The sequence below is a fragment of the Nipponia nippon genome, unplaced genomic scaffold (assembly GCF_047370975.1).
Source record: "Nipponia nippon isolate SJK-2023a ecotype South Korea unplaced genomic scaffold, ASM4737097v1 scaffold_6, whole genome shotgun sequence".
NCBI lineage: Eukaryota > Metazoa > Chordata > Aves > Pelecaniformes > Threskiornithidae > Nipponia > Nipponia nippon.
This window is the reverse complement of record NW_028262380.1, coordinates 40138507-40155503: the sequence shown is the minus strand read 5'-3', so window position 1 is coordinate 40155503 and position 16997 is coordinate 40138507. Positions and strand designations below refer to the sequence as shown.

Genomic DNA, 16997 nt, shown 5'->3' with positions numbered 1-16997 from the left:
AGATTAATATTTTTTTTAATTTTACTCTTCTCATAATTTCTGCTAAAGGAACTATCTCCTTGAACATCTAAAAGTAGGTTTTACAAAAAATGTATAATACTGAGAACAGTCCTCCAATAGCAAGGACAATAGAAAGAACAAGCTTCTTCCATCTCTGGTTACAATGATTTGTCCAGTATAGGCAAAGAAAAACCACAACACAAACAATTAATAAGTACACAAAGTACACAAGTGTGTTTATTACATTTTTGCAAGCACTTTGTTCTACATTTCAAAAACGCCACCATCAAGCTGTTGGCACATTTATGTACAAAACAGATTAATTGTAATGCCTGCTACAAAGCATTCTTTGTGAAAATACAAACTCTAATACCAGAGAAGAGCCAAAAGCATTAACATCATTACATTAGTTTAAAAGACATAGTTTTAAAAATCAGCACAAACGTTTTAAGACACAAAACTGAAACACTACAATATAGAATCCAGAAGAGGTTCCTAATACTTTTGCAGAACTGTAATACCGGTACTGCACATTATCAGAAAACTGTTGACCCCGTAAGACAGCCTAAGTGTAAAAAAAAACCAACCAAACAACAAAAAAAAACCAACCAAAAAACAAACCCAAAATCAAAAACACAACCAAAAAACCCCCAAAACAAGCAAAAGAAAAGAAAAAGAAAAAAAATCAATCAACTAATACTACTTAATGCATTATCATGCCACGAATAACTATAGTATTACCCTCTACTTACTACAAGAATTGTTAAAAATTACTGATGATGCATGACTAGTAATAGTACAAAGAAGAGTTTTACTCAAGAAGTTTTATTAGAAATGCACTTACACTGAGAGAGAATTCACAATGGTCCAATAAGTGCACAAAACTACCTAAGATTTTTAACACTGACAAAAATGTCTTGTCAGGCTACATCACTTTAAGAGACACTTTACAGCATTCTTGTAGCATTAGAAATAGGCAAAAAAAAAAAAAATCCATCAAATTTGGTCCAATAATACTGACTTTTCTTAAATAGGGTTTTTTGTTTTGTTTTTGATACAGGCAATTCTTTCAAATTAAGATGACCTATCTTTCTGATAACATTTTCCTATCAAAATAAATGTTCAAATATATTACTACACTTTCAAATAATAAGCTCTGTAGTGGTCTTTCACCTTACTTTAACGTAATACAGGTAAACCAATATGTGTAGGAAAGCTAGAAGCCAAGCTATAACATTTATGGAAGTCTCCTTTAATATATCTTTTACAGTTCAGACAGGTGCAATCCATTTAAATTTTTAAAGCAGGTAAAAAGACATCTGACTCCTACGGTCACTGTATTTTTGATATATTACTTTCATAAATGTAGCTAAGCAGTAATTTCTTACATCATCACATGAACAGCTCCAATTTAGCATAACCATCATTGAATTAAAGAGAGATCATTCTGTAAAAAACTATGGATAACTATATCACTTAATTAACAATTGTCTATATACCATAACTCTTTAACAGGTAGCCGTGGTATTGAATTCCTTCAAAAGGCAAGTGGCCATGCATTGTTAGCACCACGGTCTGCATGCTCACAATACAAACAGGAATTATCACCCATGGAACTTGGAACAAGAGAATATTCTTTAAAAACATCAATAATAATACAATGTTAACAAAGATAAGAAGCACTTTTTTCTTTTTTTTCTTTTTTTGTTTTTTTATCTTTTTTTTTCTTTTTTTTTTTTTTTACCCACTATTACAAATTTAGAAATTGCACCTTTAATTGTTTAAAACGTTCTTAGGACCTTCATTCAAGTTGACCAGGGTCCATCTGGCAAGTTTTCCAAATATAAAGGAAAGTCATCAGAGTGTTTTCTTTATATATTGTACATCATGTACAATGGTCCCTTTGAAGTATACCTGTAGTTAAAGTAGTTATTGAACTCAAAACTAAAAAGTATAAAAAGCTACTTTTTTTCCAAAAAACATATAAGAAACAATGCAAAAGGTGTTATGCATAACACATACAAAGTGATTAAAAAAATCAAACACATATTTGTATTTGACAATAGTTTAGTATCCTTGATCTAGCAGAACTAATTAGCTCAAAAGGATTCAGGAAAGGCTATTTAGGAGCTTTGTGGTAGAGAATGGTCACACAAAGTAAGAACTAATTAAGAAACCAAGTGCTAGACAACCAAGAATTGTACATGGGTGGTATGTAAGTCACCCAAACTATCTTTTGTGAGAAGCACTTTCAATTGTTTTTAAAATGGTTGAATGGCCTTTAGTTAAACAACAAAGCATTCACATGTTAGAAAGTAAGACAAGGTTTCTTTTATGTGTAAGCATTGAGCCGCTCTTTAGAGCGAGTAGAATGAATATCATGAAGCTCTTGTTCCTCCTTTGATTTAATATCCTCATATTTTTGCATTCTGCAAGCATCTTTCACGTAGGCCCAGTTGGCAGACAAGACCATGAGATAATGGACCTGTAAGAGAGGTAACACGGAGTTAGGAACCAACACAGCTAGTCAGAATAGACAAGTTCAAACTTGAAAGCTATAGGATAGAGATTGGGTTTTCAACAGAAGGAACTAAGCATCGTTAAGTCAAGAAGTAGTATAGCAATACGATGTGAAGTTCAAGCTTGAGCTTCATTAATCCTCAGATTACTCAGTTTACAGCTGTTACTGTCACCGTGACTAGCAGTTGGTAGCAATGGCTATAAAAAAAGTTAAAAGAACTGAAAAATCAACAAATCATCCCTGCTTTACTATTTCAGCTAGTCTGCAAATGTATGTGGAAAAAATGCCTTCTGGTTATTTGTTATAGACTTTTCCCCATTGAATCATTATTTGTTAAAGTAGTTGCTTAAGATAGAAATATGCCGTAGACACATCTGTAGTCTTATGATTACCTATCTAATATAATTACAGAAAGATTTGCTTTTTCTTTCTTGTTAAAGTTAGCATTAACTTTCCATTTAGCCATGATTTCTTTCCCTAGCTATTTTGTCAAAACCAGCTAATTTGGGGGAAAAAAAGTCAAAAATTGAAAAATATGTTCAGCTAGGCAAAATGTGACAAGATATAGTTACAAATAAACTCGAGGTCTTAAAAGGGCACACACGTCACCATTTAATTTCGTAATTTTATTTCACTGTTGTAGTAGTTATACCACAATTTATTTATGCAATTCTTTAAAATGCATAGAAAACAAAAAAAAAAAAAGTGATTTGTGTGATTTTAAAAGACAACTTCTGTATACATCTTGAATGGAGCAGAAACAATGTTCATGTTCCATGTAAATTTTTGCATATGTAACAATACATTTATTGATTTTTTTAAGAAAACAAAATTAAGAGCTTTCCAAGTGTTCCATCCAAAAACAAAATAGAAAATTATCTGAAAAGAAGGGGGAGAAAACCCACAGCCTGTGATTATTATACAACTTATTGGTGGGTATTGGAGATTGGACCTGACTCACTTGCAGCCAACACATATCACTGGATGAGCTATGACGATACACTCCCAGAGAGCTTGGCTTATTTATGTTAGCAAATGGGGAGGACAGAATGTCTATGAATACATCTGAAGATTAAACACCAATTAAAGAATATTGGCAATATTGTCACATGAACAGATGTTTTTCATGTGGCTTTGAATAAATTTAACCTGAAAGTCAGTTAAAGATATCTTACCAGTAGAAAAACTATGTTCTGCAAATGTTTTTCATTATAAATAGAGGACGTAAAACACCCTAATTGCGTTTGAGATGGAGCTTAGTACTTTATAAGAATCACATGGTATGGCTGCCAGTGACTGAGTTTAACAACTGGTAGATGTCCAGTCTTCTGAATGGTGGCAATGAATGATGAAACAAGTGATAAATTTTAACACAACGCCAGCACAAGGAATGAAGCTGAGGCCTCCAAAAATACTTTATTCAAAGTATACTGCTGCCAAAAATACCTTATTCAAAACTCCTCCTTCAGCGCCAGTCACATGCTATCTGCATTCAGTCCCTTTTGGAGTTAGTTTGCTTAGTCTTCATGCTTCTATAGTCTATAGGCCATCTATAGTCTACTTTGGCTGCCTGTTAGAGCAACAAACTGCTCTCCTGTTCACTTCAGGTTTCCAAGTCTGGGCCTTTCAGGACATTTGCAGACTTTGAAAGCTTTCCTTTCAAAGGTGGACCTCAAATGTCCTACCTTCAGTCTGCTGGACCTGCTTGCAAGGAGCCTCTGACCGTCTCAAAACTTGTCCCCTTCTCAGTTTAGGATGTGCTCTGTTGGCTCTGTCTTCAGTCAGAAAATAAAAATGTTCAGTAACGGTATTCAACTGGTTTATTGTAGGACTCTCTGGACACTTATTCCTCCCCTAGCAGGCTTTCAGATACTTCCTGATGAGAACATCTCTTATATTTATGTTAATCAACTGCCTCAGAGGCCACAGATAATTTCCTGAAATCAAAAGATTCCACCTCACCTAAGATACCGAGAAACTAAATTAGGATTCAATTAGTGGAAAATGGAATAGAGTAATCTTAAAAACACCTTGAGATTATGCAAATTCTCCTGTTCATATTGGACTGTTGTAGATACACGAGTATCTTAGATTCATACTAAATGAACAGAACCAATTTAGTGTGTTCTTTCTTTTTTGGAAATGCCAATGTTGGCTTTTTCCACAAATGTTTGGTGGCAATTGTTGCTGATTAGTGCAGGCTAATGCACATTTATTTCTTAATCTGGATAATTAAGATCAAGGAAAGCATTCTGAAACCCTTCAAAGCACCAAATATTTTCGGTGTCTTTTTTGTCCTGGTGGTTTATGGCAAGCTTTCACCCAGTTAATCCTTATTTGAGGAGTACAGTCTGAGTTGAGGAGTCATTAAGTAGCAAGGAGTGTTCAGAGAATCTTACCTCTACGAAAAGAGTACAGGTAGTATTTCCACATATCTTTAGGAGTTTCTTAATACCTACAGTACAATACTGGCAGCACAACCTGTGATGATAGTGCAAGTGCTGGAGGTGGCAGCAGGTAGTGTGTTACTCTGGGACACTTCCTGGTCATAATTTAGCATGCAGAAAAAAGAAACACCTTGTATCTAACTCAGCTGTCCCAAAAGCTTTCACCATGAGTAGTCTCCGGCTCAGGCATTTCTAGATCAAATGCGAGACACTAATGCTGAATCCCCATTGCACTGAACTAAAAGCCTTAAATTTCCTCCACAGTAAAACTCCTGAGAAAAATCAAAGGAAACAGGCTGGTAATCCTAACAATTCTGTCATCTCAGACAGTTACAATTTGCATCCAATGAAAACACCAGTGCTGGTCCTTTGAGGGTAACATTTCAATTAAAAAATACAATCTGAACCTTGAACAGATGTAGACATGAGAGTCACAGAAGTGGGGGGTACCTGAGCAGTGTACTCACATCTTCCTGACCTTTTAAAACACATCTGCCAGAAAACCTTGCAATTGAAGAACACGTGATGAAAATGGGACCACATAGGCACATTTCTTATCATCACAAAATATTTGGTAACAACCCAGAAAGAGACAAATTTAACCCTTACGTCTTGCAGTTTCACTTGGCATTTTTCTTCTACTAAAAAAAATAGACAAACTATTCTGAAGGCACATTGGCCACAATCTGACCTTCATTGAACTCCCATTCTTCACCCATCCCTTCCTTAAAAATTTACAGAACCAAATTTCTGGCATAACTGTTGAAAACTCTTGGAGTTCACATTCACTATAAGTAGGATGACTTTCCTGGAAGCAACTACTTAGCTTATATAATGAATATAAGCTCAAATACATATCCCTGCTATATAATGACACATATGTTTAGCAGTCCCACCACCTTTGTTTTTTTGTTTAACACCAAGTTCCTAGATAACACACTAAGGAGGTCATCTTTAAGTGGCTGTCTAATTGTGTTTCACACTTCTGTGACCTGAATAGCCTGAAGCCAGTGGGGCCCTGTCAAGGCTTATTCAAATTGAAGCAGGGCAGCTTCCGCAGTCTGCCTCTGAATGTTTCAATTACAGACATATGCAAGACAGTGCAGGATCTCTCCATATTCTATAAAACATTCCTGCGTAGATTTCTTCATAAGGTGAAAGTATGCTTCAATCTTTCAAAACTGTAGAATTGTATCTAGGCTAGGAAGGGTTTTGGTTTTGTTTTCCTTTTGGGACATGTCATTATCCTAACAGGGCAGAAGTCTAAATAATTTTTTCCTCCCCTTACACGCATCTAATATCCTGCAGAAGAACACAATCCTACTCGGGGAGAGAAACTAGACCACTTATACATTTCCCCTGTTCTTGTTTCAGAATTGATTGCATCTCCATCTTACAAGACATAACTTCTGTGGAAGTTCAGGCAGAAGAGTACCTCTCACATGGTAACTTTTGAGAAGGGAAACTGTGTATCTCAAAATTCAGTTTTGCTGTAGTGGTTTTGGGAAAACAGCACAGGCAGGATGCTTGGTGGCCTTACAATCAATCCTTTAGAATTTACATTTAAACAACTTCATGTCTTCTGTTTCTATCTGACACAACATTGAAAACAGTAAAACTAACATGTATTACTTCAATGATTATTTCTGTATCCATTTATTGTCCATTCAGATATGAGAAAGAACAGTAATGTTCAGAATCATACATAGTCCATATTAAGCGTTATTCAAAATCTTGGCTATTTTTTCTGTTCTCAAGACTCAAAAAAAGCATGTGCAACACAAATAATTCCGTCAGTGTTTTTTCATCATGGGCTGAAGTCTAAGAATAATAAATTTTCAAAACAAACTATCTGATATTTTCCTTCTCTGCAAAACAAAGCTTTCCCTGACATATACTGCAAAAAATATATGAGTTTTTCTATACATCAGTCCTAACTTGTAGGTCAGTTCCCTTTTAGAACCTCAAAACAGCATTCTCCTTTGGAGACTAAAGAGGCAGCTAGTGAATTGTGAAAAAAATTCTAACATTCATATAAATATCTGAAACCATGAGACAGATTAAAGTAGTAGATATGGGAAGATTATGACTTGTGACCAAATGGTTTTGCAAGTATTAACAAATATTTTTTGTGTGTGTGTGTTTTTTTTTTTTCCATAAATGACTAAATTTTTCTAAAATATATTTCAAAAATGCAGATTAGTGAAAAGTATCCTGGTGACAGATGGTCTTAATATTTACGAACAAGCTGATTTCTTTGGTGAATTTCATGACAAATATTGACATTAAAAGAGTTAAAGAAATCTGCACATATTAAATAATCTGATTCTTGCAAATGTCCACAAATCCGGAAGTGAGGATATAGTGGCGTATATCAATGACAAGACTTAAAATGTCATTTAAAAGAGCAGATTTTGCCAATTCAGTTATTCAGCAATCTCTTTGATGATGCGCTACTGTTACTGGCTGGTAATAAATACAAAATACTTACTACTTCAGTCAGATAGACTATTCTAGTTTACAGTAATTGTTTGCAAGCAATGTTTTTAAAGTGCAACAAATTCATAAGCTTTCTCTTTTGTAAAGGACTGGTATTTTAATCTCATTTTTCGGTTAAGAAGTCTTGTTAAATTTCACAAATATGGAGAATCATAGAATACCAGGTTGGAAGGGACCTCAAGGATCACCTGGTCCAACCTTTCTAGGCAAGAGTACAGTCTAGACGAGATGGCCTAGCACCCTGTCCAGCCGAGTCTTAAAATTGTCCAGTGGAGATCTGCTACTGTTGTGGATAACTTCATTAAACACTAACTTCATTAAATCCTATTTGTGATTATTCTTGCAACAGCACATATAGGGAAGCATGTTTGTTCTCCAGTGACTTAAATGGCTTCTGCACACTTTATTCCTCACCTAGCCCATTGCTGATACCTTACGACCTTCTACTAATTAGAGCATAGGATCTGGGGGAAAAAAGATGCTTTCTTCTTTCTATATGAGAAATTTAGGGCCCAAAATTAATATTCCCTCCCCTAAATTACTTCTTCCTTGGGAAAGCAAGCTTCTCTCAAAGAAAGAGAACCTGTTTATATCTGGTTGTCCAACCACAAAATTCTGAACTTTCCCTCATGTCCTGTCCTCAGCCTTTGGGCTACTGTGCCAAGTGTGAAGCACATTGCTCAACCTATAAATGGGGTCTGGTATGCGAGTTTTAAAAATTACCACCATGAAAGAGTGGAATGTGCTAGTCTTCACCAGGGACCTAACATCACAGTGGTAGGTTAAAGACAAACAATTTAATTACAAAATTGAAACATAGGCAACACAGTTACAAACATTTCATAAACCATACATTGACTAGCATTTGGAGACTACACCATTTACTAGCACTTAGATCCTTAACTTATATTTCTGTTAAAACAGTCAGAGTGTTATCATGCCTGCTCTGTGCAGTCACAGAATCCAATAAAAAGCATACTTGGGTATGGGTAACCCTTCAAAAATATGTGAATACGTGTAAGCCATCAAAGTGAATTCCTAGTGGATTAGTGCTTGGTGTAACACATCTATGGCATCTTTGATATGGTACTGTGAGCTTTGAAGGGTTTTTTTTTAAACTTCATTGAAAGTGTCATGTATTTAAGCTACGTGGCTCAATGTACCCACTTAATTTTCTTCCGCTGAAGATGCGTTTGTTTTCACTGAAAATCTTTTGGTGACTATTCTGATTCAAAACTCTTCTTTGAAATGCAGAATTGTTGTCTGAACATATTAGCATTTGATAACTACTACTGAATATACTTCAAAACAATAATGCACCGGAGAACTAATGGTCCCTTGAATATACTTTCCTAACACTAATATAGATATTATAATAATTACTATTTGGTCACCATTTTTTCAGCTGGAAGCAGAAAAGTCTCAGTTTGGAAAATCAATTACATTATTAATATAAATTATATTCTCTCATACTTATTATTTGTGGTCTTGAAACAAAAAATACATCGAAAATATATCTTTTTCATTTAGCTATCTGCTGTGTTGGCAAGGTGTCATGTAATACTGAAAAAATGCCAGAGAAGAAAAAAAAATCACTAATGCAACAGGAATACTAGCTTCATTGAATATTCTCTGATTGTCCTTTTTTATAAATATAATTCTAAGGAGAACAAAAAATTTATGGCCCTAAGATTCAGTGAAAAATTACTAGTAGCAGTAGTAGTAGTAGTAATCAACATCACTAACACTTTTCTTATGGAATGCATGAGTACCATGTAACAGTCGTTTTTCATTTCCCATTCCAGTGTGTATTATACAAACCTACACTGGTACAGAATCCCCATTCTAAATATATCTTTATGTTTAAGCAGACACGGCAGACAAAAGGCAGAAGAGCAGGGCACCAGCTCATACACTTTTTTCTCAGTGGAACATTCTCATTGGCAAAATGTCATCAAATTCAAGGTAATCTTCATTATAAAATAAAAAGCAAAAATTAGTCCTAATAGAAAAACTGACACATTCACATATATGTACAGAACTGACAACAAGAGTCTGCTCCTAAAATAGCAGCATGGCAAGCTTGTGAATACCCAGAAAGGCATAGATCATAAAAGGATATTACTATGGTCATGAGACAGACACGCGAGTTCAGACACTTGTCTGAACACAATAAGAGAATAGTAAAAATTCTTAGCATGTACTCACAGGTGGGTTTTTATTCAAAAAAGTAATCGTGATATTCTACTTCAAAGGGAATCCATCAACGTAGATTAAGAAAAGATGAGAGAGTATTGCACTACAGAATTATATTTTAGTAATAGGGTTGAGTGATGGTATGAAAATTGAATAAGTGATACTAAGTAACAACCAGAATGTATTAGCAATTCACATGATGAAGGAAGTACAGAGTGTTGGGTAGCTTACCATAGCAATGACTGCTGCTCCGGCTCCTGCAAGTGCCACAATGAACAAGTGGAATGTCATGTTTAGCTGCAAAGGGGGACAAAGAAAGAGACTTTCATGGTGGTACACTCAACATAAACTGAACAAAAAGTCTGAATAATGTAGAGCAAACAACTACCTTCCTGTTGCCACCTTTCTACAAAAATAATGATTACTAATACTTTTTCAAAAAGACTGACATCACTACATGACATTGTGCTTGTGCCTGTTTTGTTACAATACTTATATCAGGGATGAAGCATAAATCTATTTAAAAATATTGTATTTAAATTATAAAATACTAAAAAAACCAATTATTTAAAAATAAAGTCCAGCACTTTTTTCCTTTCCTTTTTTTTTTTTTTTTTTTCTACAGTTACAATACTACCTTACTAGATCTACAAATGTTTGTTTCTCTAGTGGCAGAGACAGCCAAAGAAAATCCCATTTCCCTTCATTAGCTGTTTAGCTTTCCATCCTCATATACTGATTTACTTCCCTCCCAAATTTGCCAGTAAAATTTGTTCATAGTGATATAATACAAACCAGGTTACTTAAATAATCCCAGTTAACTGTCTTCTTCACCCCACCCGAAACCAAATGATTACATTTGTTCTTAATTTCAGTAATCTGATTTACACAGCAGCCACTGAGTGTTGACTGCACAGCAAGGGTTGCATTTTCTTAGATGATTTTGGTATAAGGACAGATTGTGTACCTTCATTCTAAGAAGATTTATTCAAATATAGTAAGAACCAGTGAAATATTTAGCAAAGCACCCTCTGACTTCAGAAGGATCAAGATTTTAGCCTCTCCTTTTTGTTTTAGATAGACATAATTTTGTTTGTCCAGTCTTCATCCCTGATCATTTAAAAACAAAACCAAAAACCTCAGCTGCACTGAAATAGGTGGCCTTTGCCTAAGGGAAAAACTACAAAGAAAAATGTAGTAGGAGCTATTATCCTAACACACTGCAAGATTTGGTCAAATCCATTTGAAATCTTTACTCTCCTGTCACAACAGTAATCATAAGATCTTCAAACAGTGATTCATTATATAGACCTATTCATTGTGCAGCAGGTGCATTAGCTTTCAAAAACATCTTGGGGAAAAATGTACATGACAATGGAATTCTTAAAAAAAAATACAAGTGTATTTACAAAACAAATGGTACATGGTAAAAGACTAGGAAAAGTACTTGCTGACTGCATTTTCCACTGGGATTTTATTTCATCACCATAGCTAGAATTAGAATATTCAGAGTAAGAAGAAAATACACATCAATTACTTCCTACTATAACATATATTACGGATTTGCCAAAAATATTATCACATTTATTCACCTCATTAGAGTCACACATCTTGATGAAACTTTCTGATGTGGTGCAAACCTTCTTTTCCTCTCCAATAGTAACAATACCTGGAGCAGAATAAATATTCACAGCATTTAGTATTCCTAGTACATAGCAGCTTACTTCATATGAGTCAGAAAAGCTAAGAAATACAAATTCTTAGCTGCTTTGCAGAACTTTTTTTTTAACAACAAAATCAGATTTTGTTGATGATCAGGGGGCTGGAGCACCTCCCATATGAGGAGAGGCTGAGAGAGTTGGGGTTGCTTAGCTTAGAGAAGAGAAGGCTCTGGGGGACACCTTATAGCAGCCTTCCAGTACTTAAAGGAAGTCTACAGAAAAGATGAGGAGGGACTCTTTATCAAGGAGTGTAGTGATAGAATGAGGGGTAACAGTTTTAAAACAAAAGTGGGTAGATTTAGATTAGATGTTAGGAAGAAATTCTTTACTGTGAGGGTGGTAAGGCACTGGAACAGGTTGCCCAGAGAAGCTGTGGATGCCCCCTCCCTGGAAGTGTTCAAGGGCAGATTGGATGGGGCTTTGAGCAACCTGGTCTAGTGGAAGGTGTCCTTGCCCATGGCAGGGGGGTTGGAACTAGATCATCTTTAAGGTCCCTTCCAACCCAAACCATTCTATGATTCTGTGACAATTTAGCCATCACAAAACTAACATCATCTGTTTAGTAAAAGCCCTAGTAGGAAACATGCAGGTAATAATTTTTCAGCCATTTTTGAAAATATCTTCATTCCAGATTTTGATCAGCACAATAATCAAAACACCAGAAAATTATTTGCAAGCAGTATATATACTTACCACATTGTTCACAAACATTCTCTATTCTCATGTGGGGAAATGTGCTATATAGTGTTTTCAGACATGTTGATCTGGTACAAAGCTTCTTTCATAAGTTATAAAAAAGCATTACCTAAACATATACTTTATTGTAATAATAGTTTCTCTATCAGCAAGAATAACTAGAATCTGCTGTATTGTTTCCTTTAGCTGATGTCTGGGTACTAAATCAGACTAGCTTGAAGAAAACTGCTATAACTTGGTCATGATGAAAAATGGTACTGTTCTTTCGTGAAAACAGTAATGTGAAAAAATTTGTTTCAGGTTAAGTGAAATGTTTAATATGAACCAAACTGTTTCACTCCCAAGCAATATAGCATTTTTTATATCTCAAAATAGCAATTAAAAATATCCTGTGGTTTTATATTAGGCCAAGGCAACGAAAGACTGAAGGAACTGCCTGACAAGAGTATGAGTACCCAAAGCTCTGTGGGCTGAGAAATCATTGAGGCCAGAACATCTAGATTCAAATCAGTCTTTGGCAGAAAGGAATTGAATTATCATCACCAACACAAGAATTCTCAGACTTTTTAAGATTCCAAACCCCCTTTTGTCCAAATTTCCCATCCCCTCAAAATACACATATGTGTATATCCCTGCTTTATTCTAACCTCCACAGTTCAGGCTTTAGCCCCACTGTCTCCCTCCACTTGCCTCTTAGAGTGTTACTATTTGTATTGTTGCTTTTCATCACAATTTTTGCAAGCAATGAATCTTGCCCTGTCCCAATTCACCTCTAGGCTCTGCAGACAGATGGTAATCTAGGATCTCCCATCTCCTAATCAGTGTCCTACCACAAGATTAAAGCATCCTTCTCCAGATAAATGACTAATTAAGCATTTTAGACAAGTTCCAGCAATTCCAAAAGAAGAGACTAAACAGAAGCCCCAAGCCAAATTTTCAGTACTCTGGGAAAACAGACAATGTCGATTCTATTTTGTCAGGCCTGGAAATGCACTGCATCTCTAACATAGTGCCTTGACTAGTGGGTAAAAGGATAGAAAAAAATGCTTAACAATTGTTTCAGAACACTGAAACATTTCATTTCAGGTATATAGAAGCAAAGCAATATGATGCTTTCTTTTGTGAAATCTTGCTATATATTTCTTGCTCTTCATTGACATACCATACTGGCGAAGATCCAAGCAGAGATTAGCTCCGTCCACTATGGTGGCATTTCGGCAAATAGTCCACAGATTGAAGTACATGTAAACAGGCAGAGAAGTGAAAGCTGTAACGCCCAGCCAGGCCAGCATAAAGATGTATGTCAGCATAATAAACTGCAGTAAAAGAGGAAAAAACAAAACCAGTGGTAAGTCAGAACTTAACTGATACTCCATTGCAAAAAAGGAACCACAGAGAAGTAACAAACAAATTTCTGACTATTTTTGTCTGTTTCTGTCCTTATTTAAATTACAGTTTTGGTCTGATAATCAATTCATGATATGGTCAAAGTGAGTGATAGAGCACTAACATGATGTTTCTGAAGAACAACCAGTTATGCTTCCAGAAGTGCAAGCTTACTCCACATTCCTGTCACTCTTGGGCCTATGATTGATGCAAAGCACCACCTCTGAAGTACAGACAGCTGCATGCTTTGTGAAGCATGTTTCTTCCTCTCTCTCATCACCACTACCCCATAGTTAAGACAAGAAGCCACATGGTTGTTTTTTCCACTATCAATCATGTTGCAAAAAATTAGAATGAAATACTATAGGCTTTACGTGTTTTTGCTTTTAAAATCTGGATCTTAATAAAAACGAGTCATTATCCATGGCTGCCACAGAATCTCACTGGCAAATCCATTTTGCATTGAACCAATGAGACGATATACTTGTCATTTTTTTACTATATTTAGACATATTTGACGTCTACATACAAGGGAATTCGTCATTCAGAACAAACTAGGGTGCTTACTTTTGTTAATAAGAAACGCGTTAAGTTACATGCTGTGCAACATGTGTTCTCCAAAGGCTACACATTTTCTTTTTTTAGCCATGAACCTCAGGAGTATAGCAACCTGCTTGTAGGAGGCATTGAATTCTACTTGCCTTCAGGGACGGTAGTTATGCTGGCACGCCCAGCTTCTGTAAATATGTAAGCATGTTACATTACTACACTGGTGCTAACCTAAGACAACTAGCAGACATATTCATCAATAACAAATTACCTTTTCTTTTTATGCTGTGGAAAGGATATGAAGATGCTACATGGTTAAATGTGGAAGATAAATCAACCTCTAAATGTTGAATCCAAATAGCCCCAAGATTTGATGGCTTCAGAAATGATGATGAATCTAAACACGTTACTGAAACAAAAAAATTTCAGCACACTAACATTTTTGTAGCTGCTTACCACAGAAAAACATGGTCTCTGAGCTATTTTTGAAAGCTGAATAAGCTGGTCCACAATCTGCTTAAAATTAAACCTTAAAGAGTAAATAAGGGGAAAATGGAAGACATTTTCTAGTTCTTTATAAATGTAAGATCTCTCACATCAGGTGATAAAGCAAAAAGCCTAAGATAAATACAGATTTTATTTGTGGAAATCAAATAAGGTCAGACTCAGAAGGGTTCTAAAAAGTAGTAAAAATTGTTAGAGGGGCTGGCTTGTCCATGTGGATCTGATCAGGAAATGCAATCAAAAAGAAAAAAGGTTTGAATTTTAGGTGAGAGAGTTTTATTACTTTGAAGGTATGGAATGGACATTCTCAAGCAATATTAGAGAGACCTTAATTTGATTTACTTTAACTCACTTCCAAAGAATATTAAATAAAAGCCATTCTAATTCTGAGGAAGTGTATTTACATAGGGATTTAATGTAGTTTAATTAATCCAGTTTAAAATTCAACTCAGATTAATTTTTCTGATTGTCCCTAGGTAGATGAGTCTTTCAGCAGTAGTTTGAAAAGCTGGAGAATTTATAGCACTAAAAATAATTATCAGAAGGATGCAGGAAAGTAAAAGATAAAGTGGAACAAAGAATAGAAGTACTCTGTTTAATACTTTGGGTATCTGCTTTCTGTCATTTTCTTTATTTAGTACTCAACACTTCAGCTTTACTTGCCAGTTTGTAAATTATGAACCATTTTAACTTTTCCCTAATATCAAACTAGTTTAAAAGGGAAACTGATGTGTCTAATTTATGCTTAAAGATTTTTGAAAATGTATTCATGCAGATAATGGTTATCTTCCTTTCCAGCTTTTCCCAAACCCACACTTACTAGAAAACCAATTGATAAAATAGAGAAAGTAATAGAAAAGTCCATAATAAATATACATGCTTGAATGTTACAGTAGACTTTTCTGTGTGTCAGTTGCTTTATATAATGGAACTTCTATTCCATCTATTGCAGAGAAAACAGTCAATACAAGTAAATACTGTTCCATATGCACTCCTACTTATTTTTCATTATTGCTCCTTTATTGTTTTCTTTCTTTCCATATTACAGTGTTAAAGCCAATGAGACAACATCTGGTTCAACCCCAGGCACTCATTTACAAATAATTACTTGGAAAACTACTTGGAAATGTAGATTCACTTCAGGGCTATGAATTCCCAACTAAAATGCTATGTCTGATCTTAATTTATTATCAAGCTAAAGAGTTGTACTCAATTTTTCTAAAGCAGAAGCAAGAAATAAGAAGGAAGGTTCTCAGTGTGTTTTCAGAACAGCCTTTAAATTCCCAGTTTACTATATTCTAGAAGTATTTTAAAGGTAAAACTAGCCTCTTAGCTTATATTCTATGAGTTTGCCAAAAAAAGGTAAGTCTGAGGCTTTATTTTTCAGCTTCCTTCTAGAATTTCTGAATTAAATAATATTTCATAAATTTAGTACATCTCTTAGTGTAGTACATGAATAATAATTTAATGGAGAACTAAATCTTTGGTATTAATTATAATACTGAACTGTAGTAACTGTTTTTAAGAGTGGGCTCCACACAGATTCCGGAATCTTCCTATTTTGTGATTACCACCAAATATAGGAAAAAGATCAGCCTTACTGTGAGCATTACAATTCCTATTTAATATCTTTTTATTTTCTGATCTGTAGTAGGGACGAAACTCTCTGTAGCCTTGCTCGCTTAAGAAGCTTGCTTAAAAATCTGTGCTGAGATAATACAAAGCATTGGTATAGCAAAGAGGGGAAAAACCAGAGCTTATTAGCCTCTAAAAAAATCTGCCTTGGGCACAGAATAAGAGCAGAAGAAATCTGTCAGATGATGGCAACTGGGAGTCACAAGAGCTGCCTTCTTAGAGAGAATTGTTTATGGAAGGGATTCTCTTTTAAAAACATGAATCTGTTTGGTCAAATATGTCAGAAAAAGTGAATCAAATGCTGATTTCATTTTAAAAACATATTTTAGAAAAGGAAGAACTTTATTTTTCCTTTTGCAGTCACTTTTGACAGAAGAGCCAGTGCCCAATGGTATGTTCAAATTCATGTCATAACACCAAGAAGACAGGGACAAAAACAGAGAAATTTCTGTTGTTTCATGTAAGAATAACTAGAAAGCAAAACTTTATGTTAAATCACTTGGTAGCTACAAGTTATCCCTGGAAGCTGCTATCACTGCTTTCAGTGAAGCAAACCACAAAAATGTGATCTGGGCAATAATACACTTTCTGCTGTAGGGGCAGTAAAAAGCAAAAGGTTAACCTTGCACAAGTTATTAGTTTCTAGCAATAGAAGGTGTTATAAATTCTTGGTATAATGGAATGAAATTGTGAATTATTTTTTTTAAACCACAGGTGAAGGACTAAAGTATTTTTTTTTTTAGATAATTTTCTCTGCTGTTACGATCTTCCCTCTTTGCTCTAGAGACCTTACAAGAAATGCCTAAGGAGCCTGTTCACTCCAGGAATTAAATTCAGAATTCA

At 35.0% G+C, this 16997-nt stretch overlaps 1 protein-coding gene across 1 annotated transcript in view; it reads right to left on the bottom strand.

The window, feature by feature from the left end:
- Positions 1-211: 211 nt before the first annotated feature.
- GPM6A (glycoprotein M6A) overlaps positions 212-16997 on the bottom strand; it is a 131128-nt gene continuing 114342 nt past the window's right edge. The window contains exons 4-7 of the mRNA XM_009474803.2: positions 13243-13396; positions 11256-11332; positions 9895-9960; positions 212-2485 (exon numbers count right to left, since the gene is read on the bottom strand). Coding sequence (XP_009473078.1) covers positions 2333-2485; positions 9895-9960; positions 11256-11332; positions 13243-13396 — 450 coding nt within the window. The 3' untranslated portion in view covers positions 212-2332. The remainder of the gene's footprint in view (positions 2486-9894; positions 9961-11255; positions 11333-13242; positions 13397-16997) is intronic.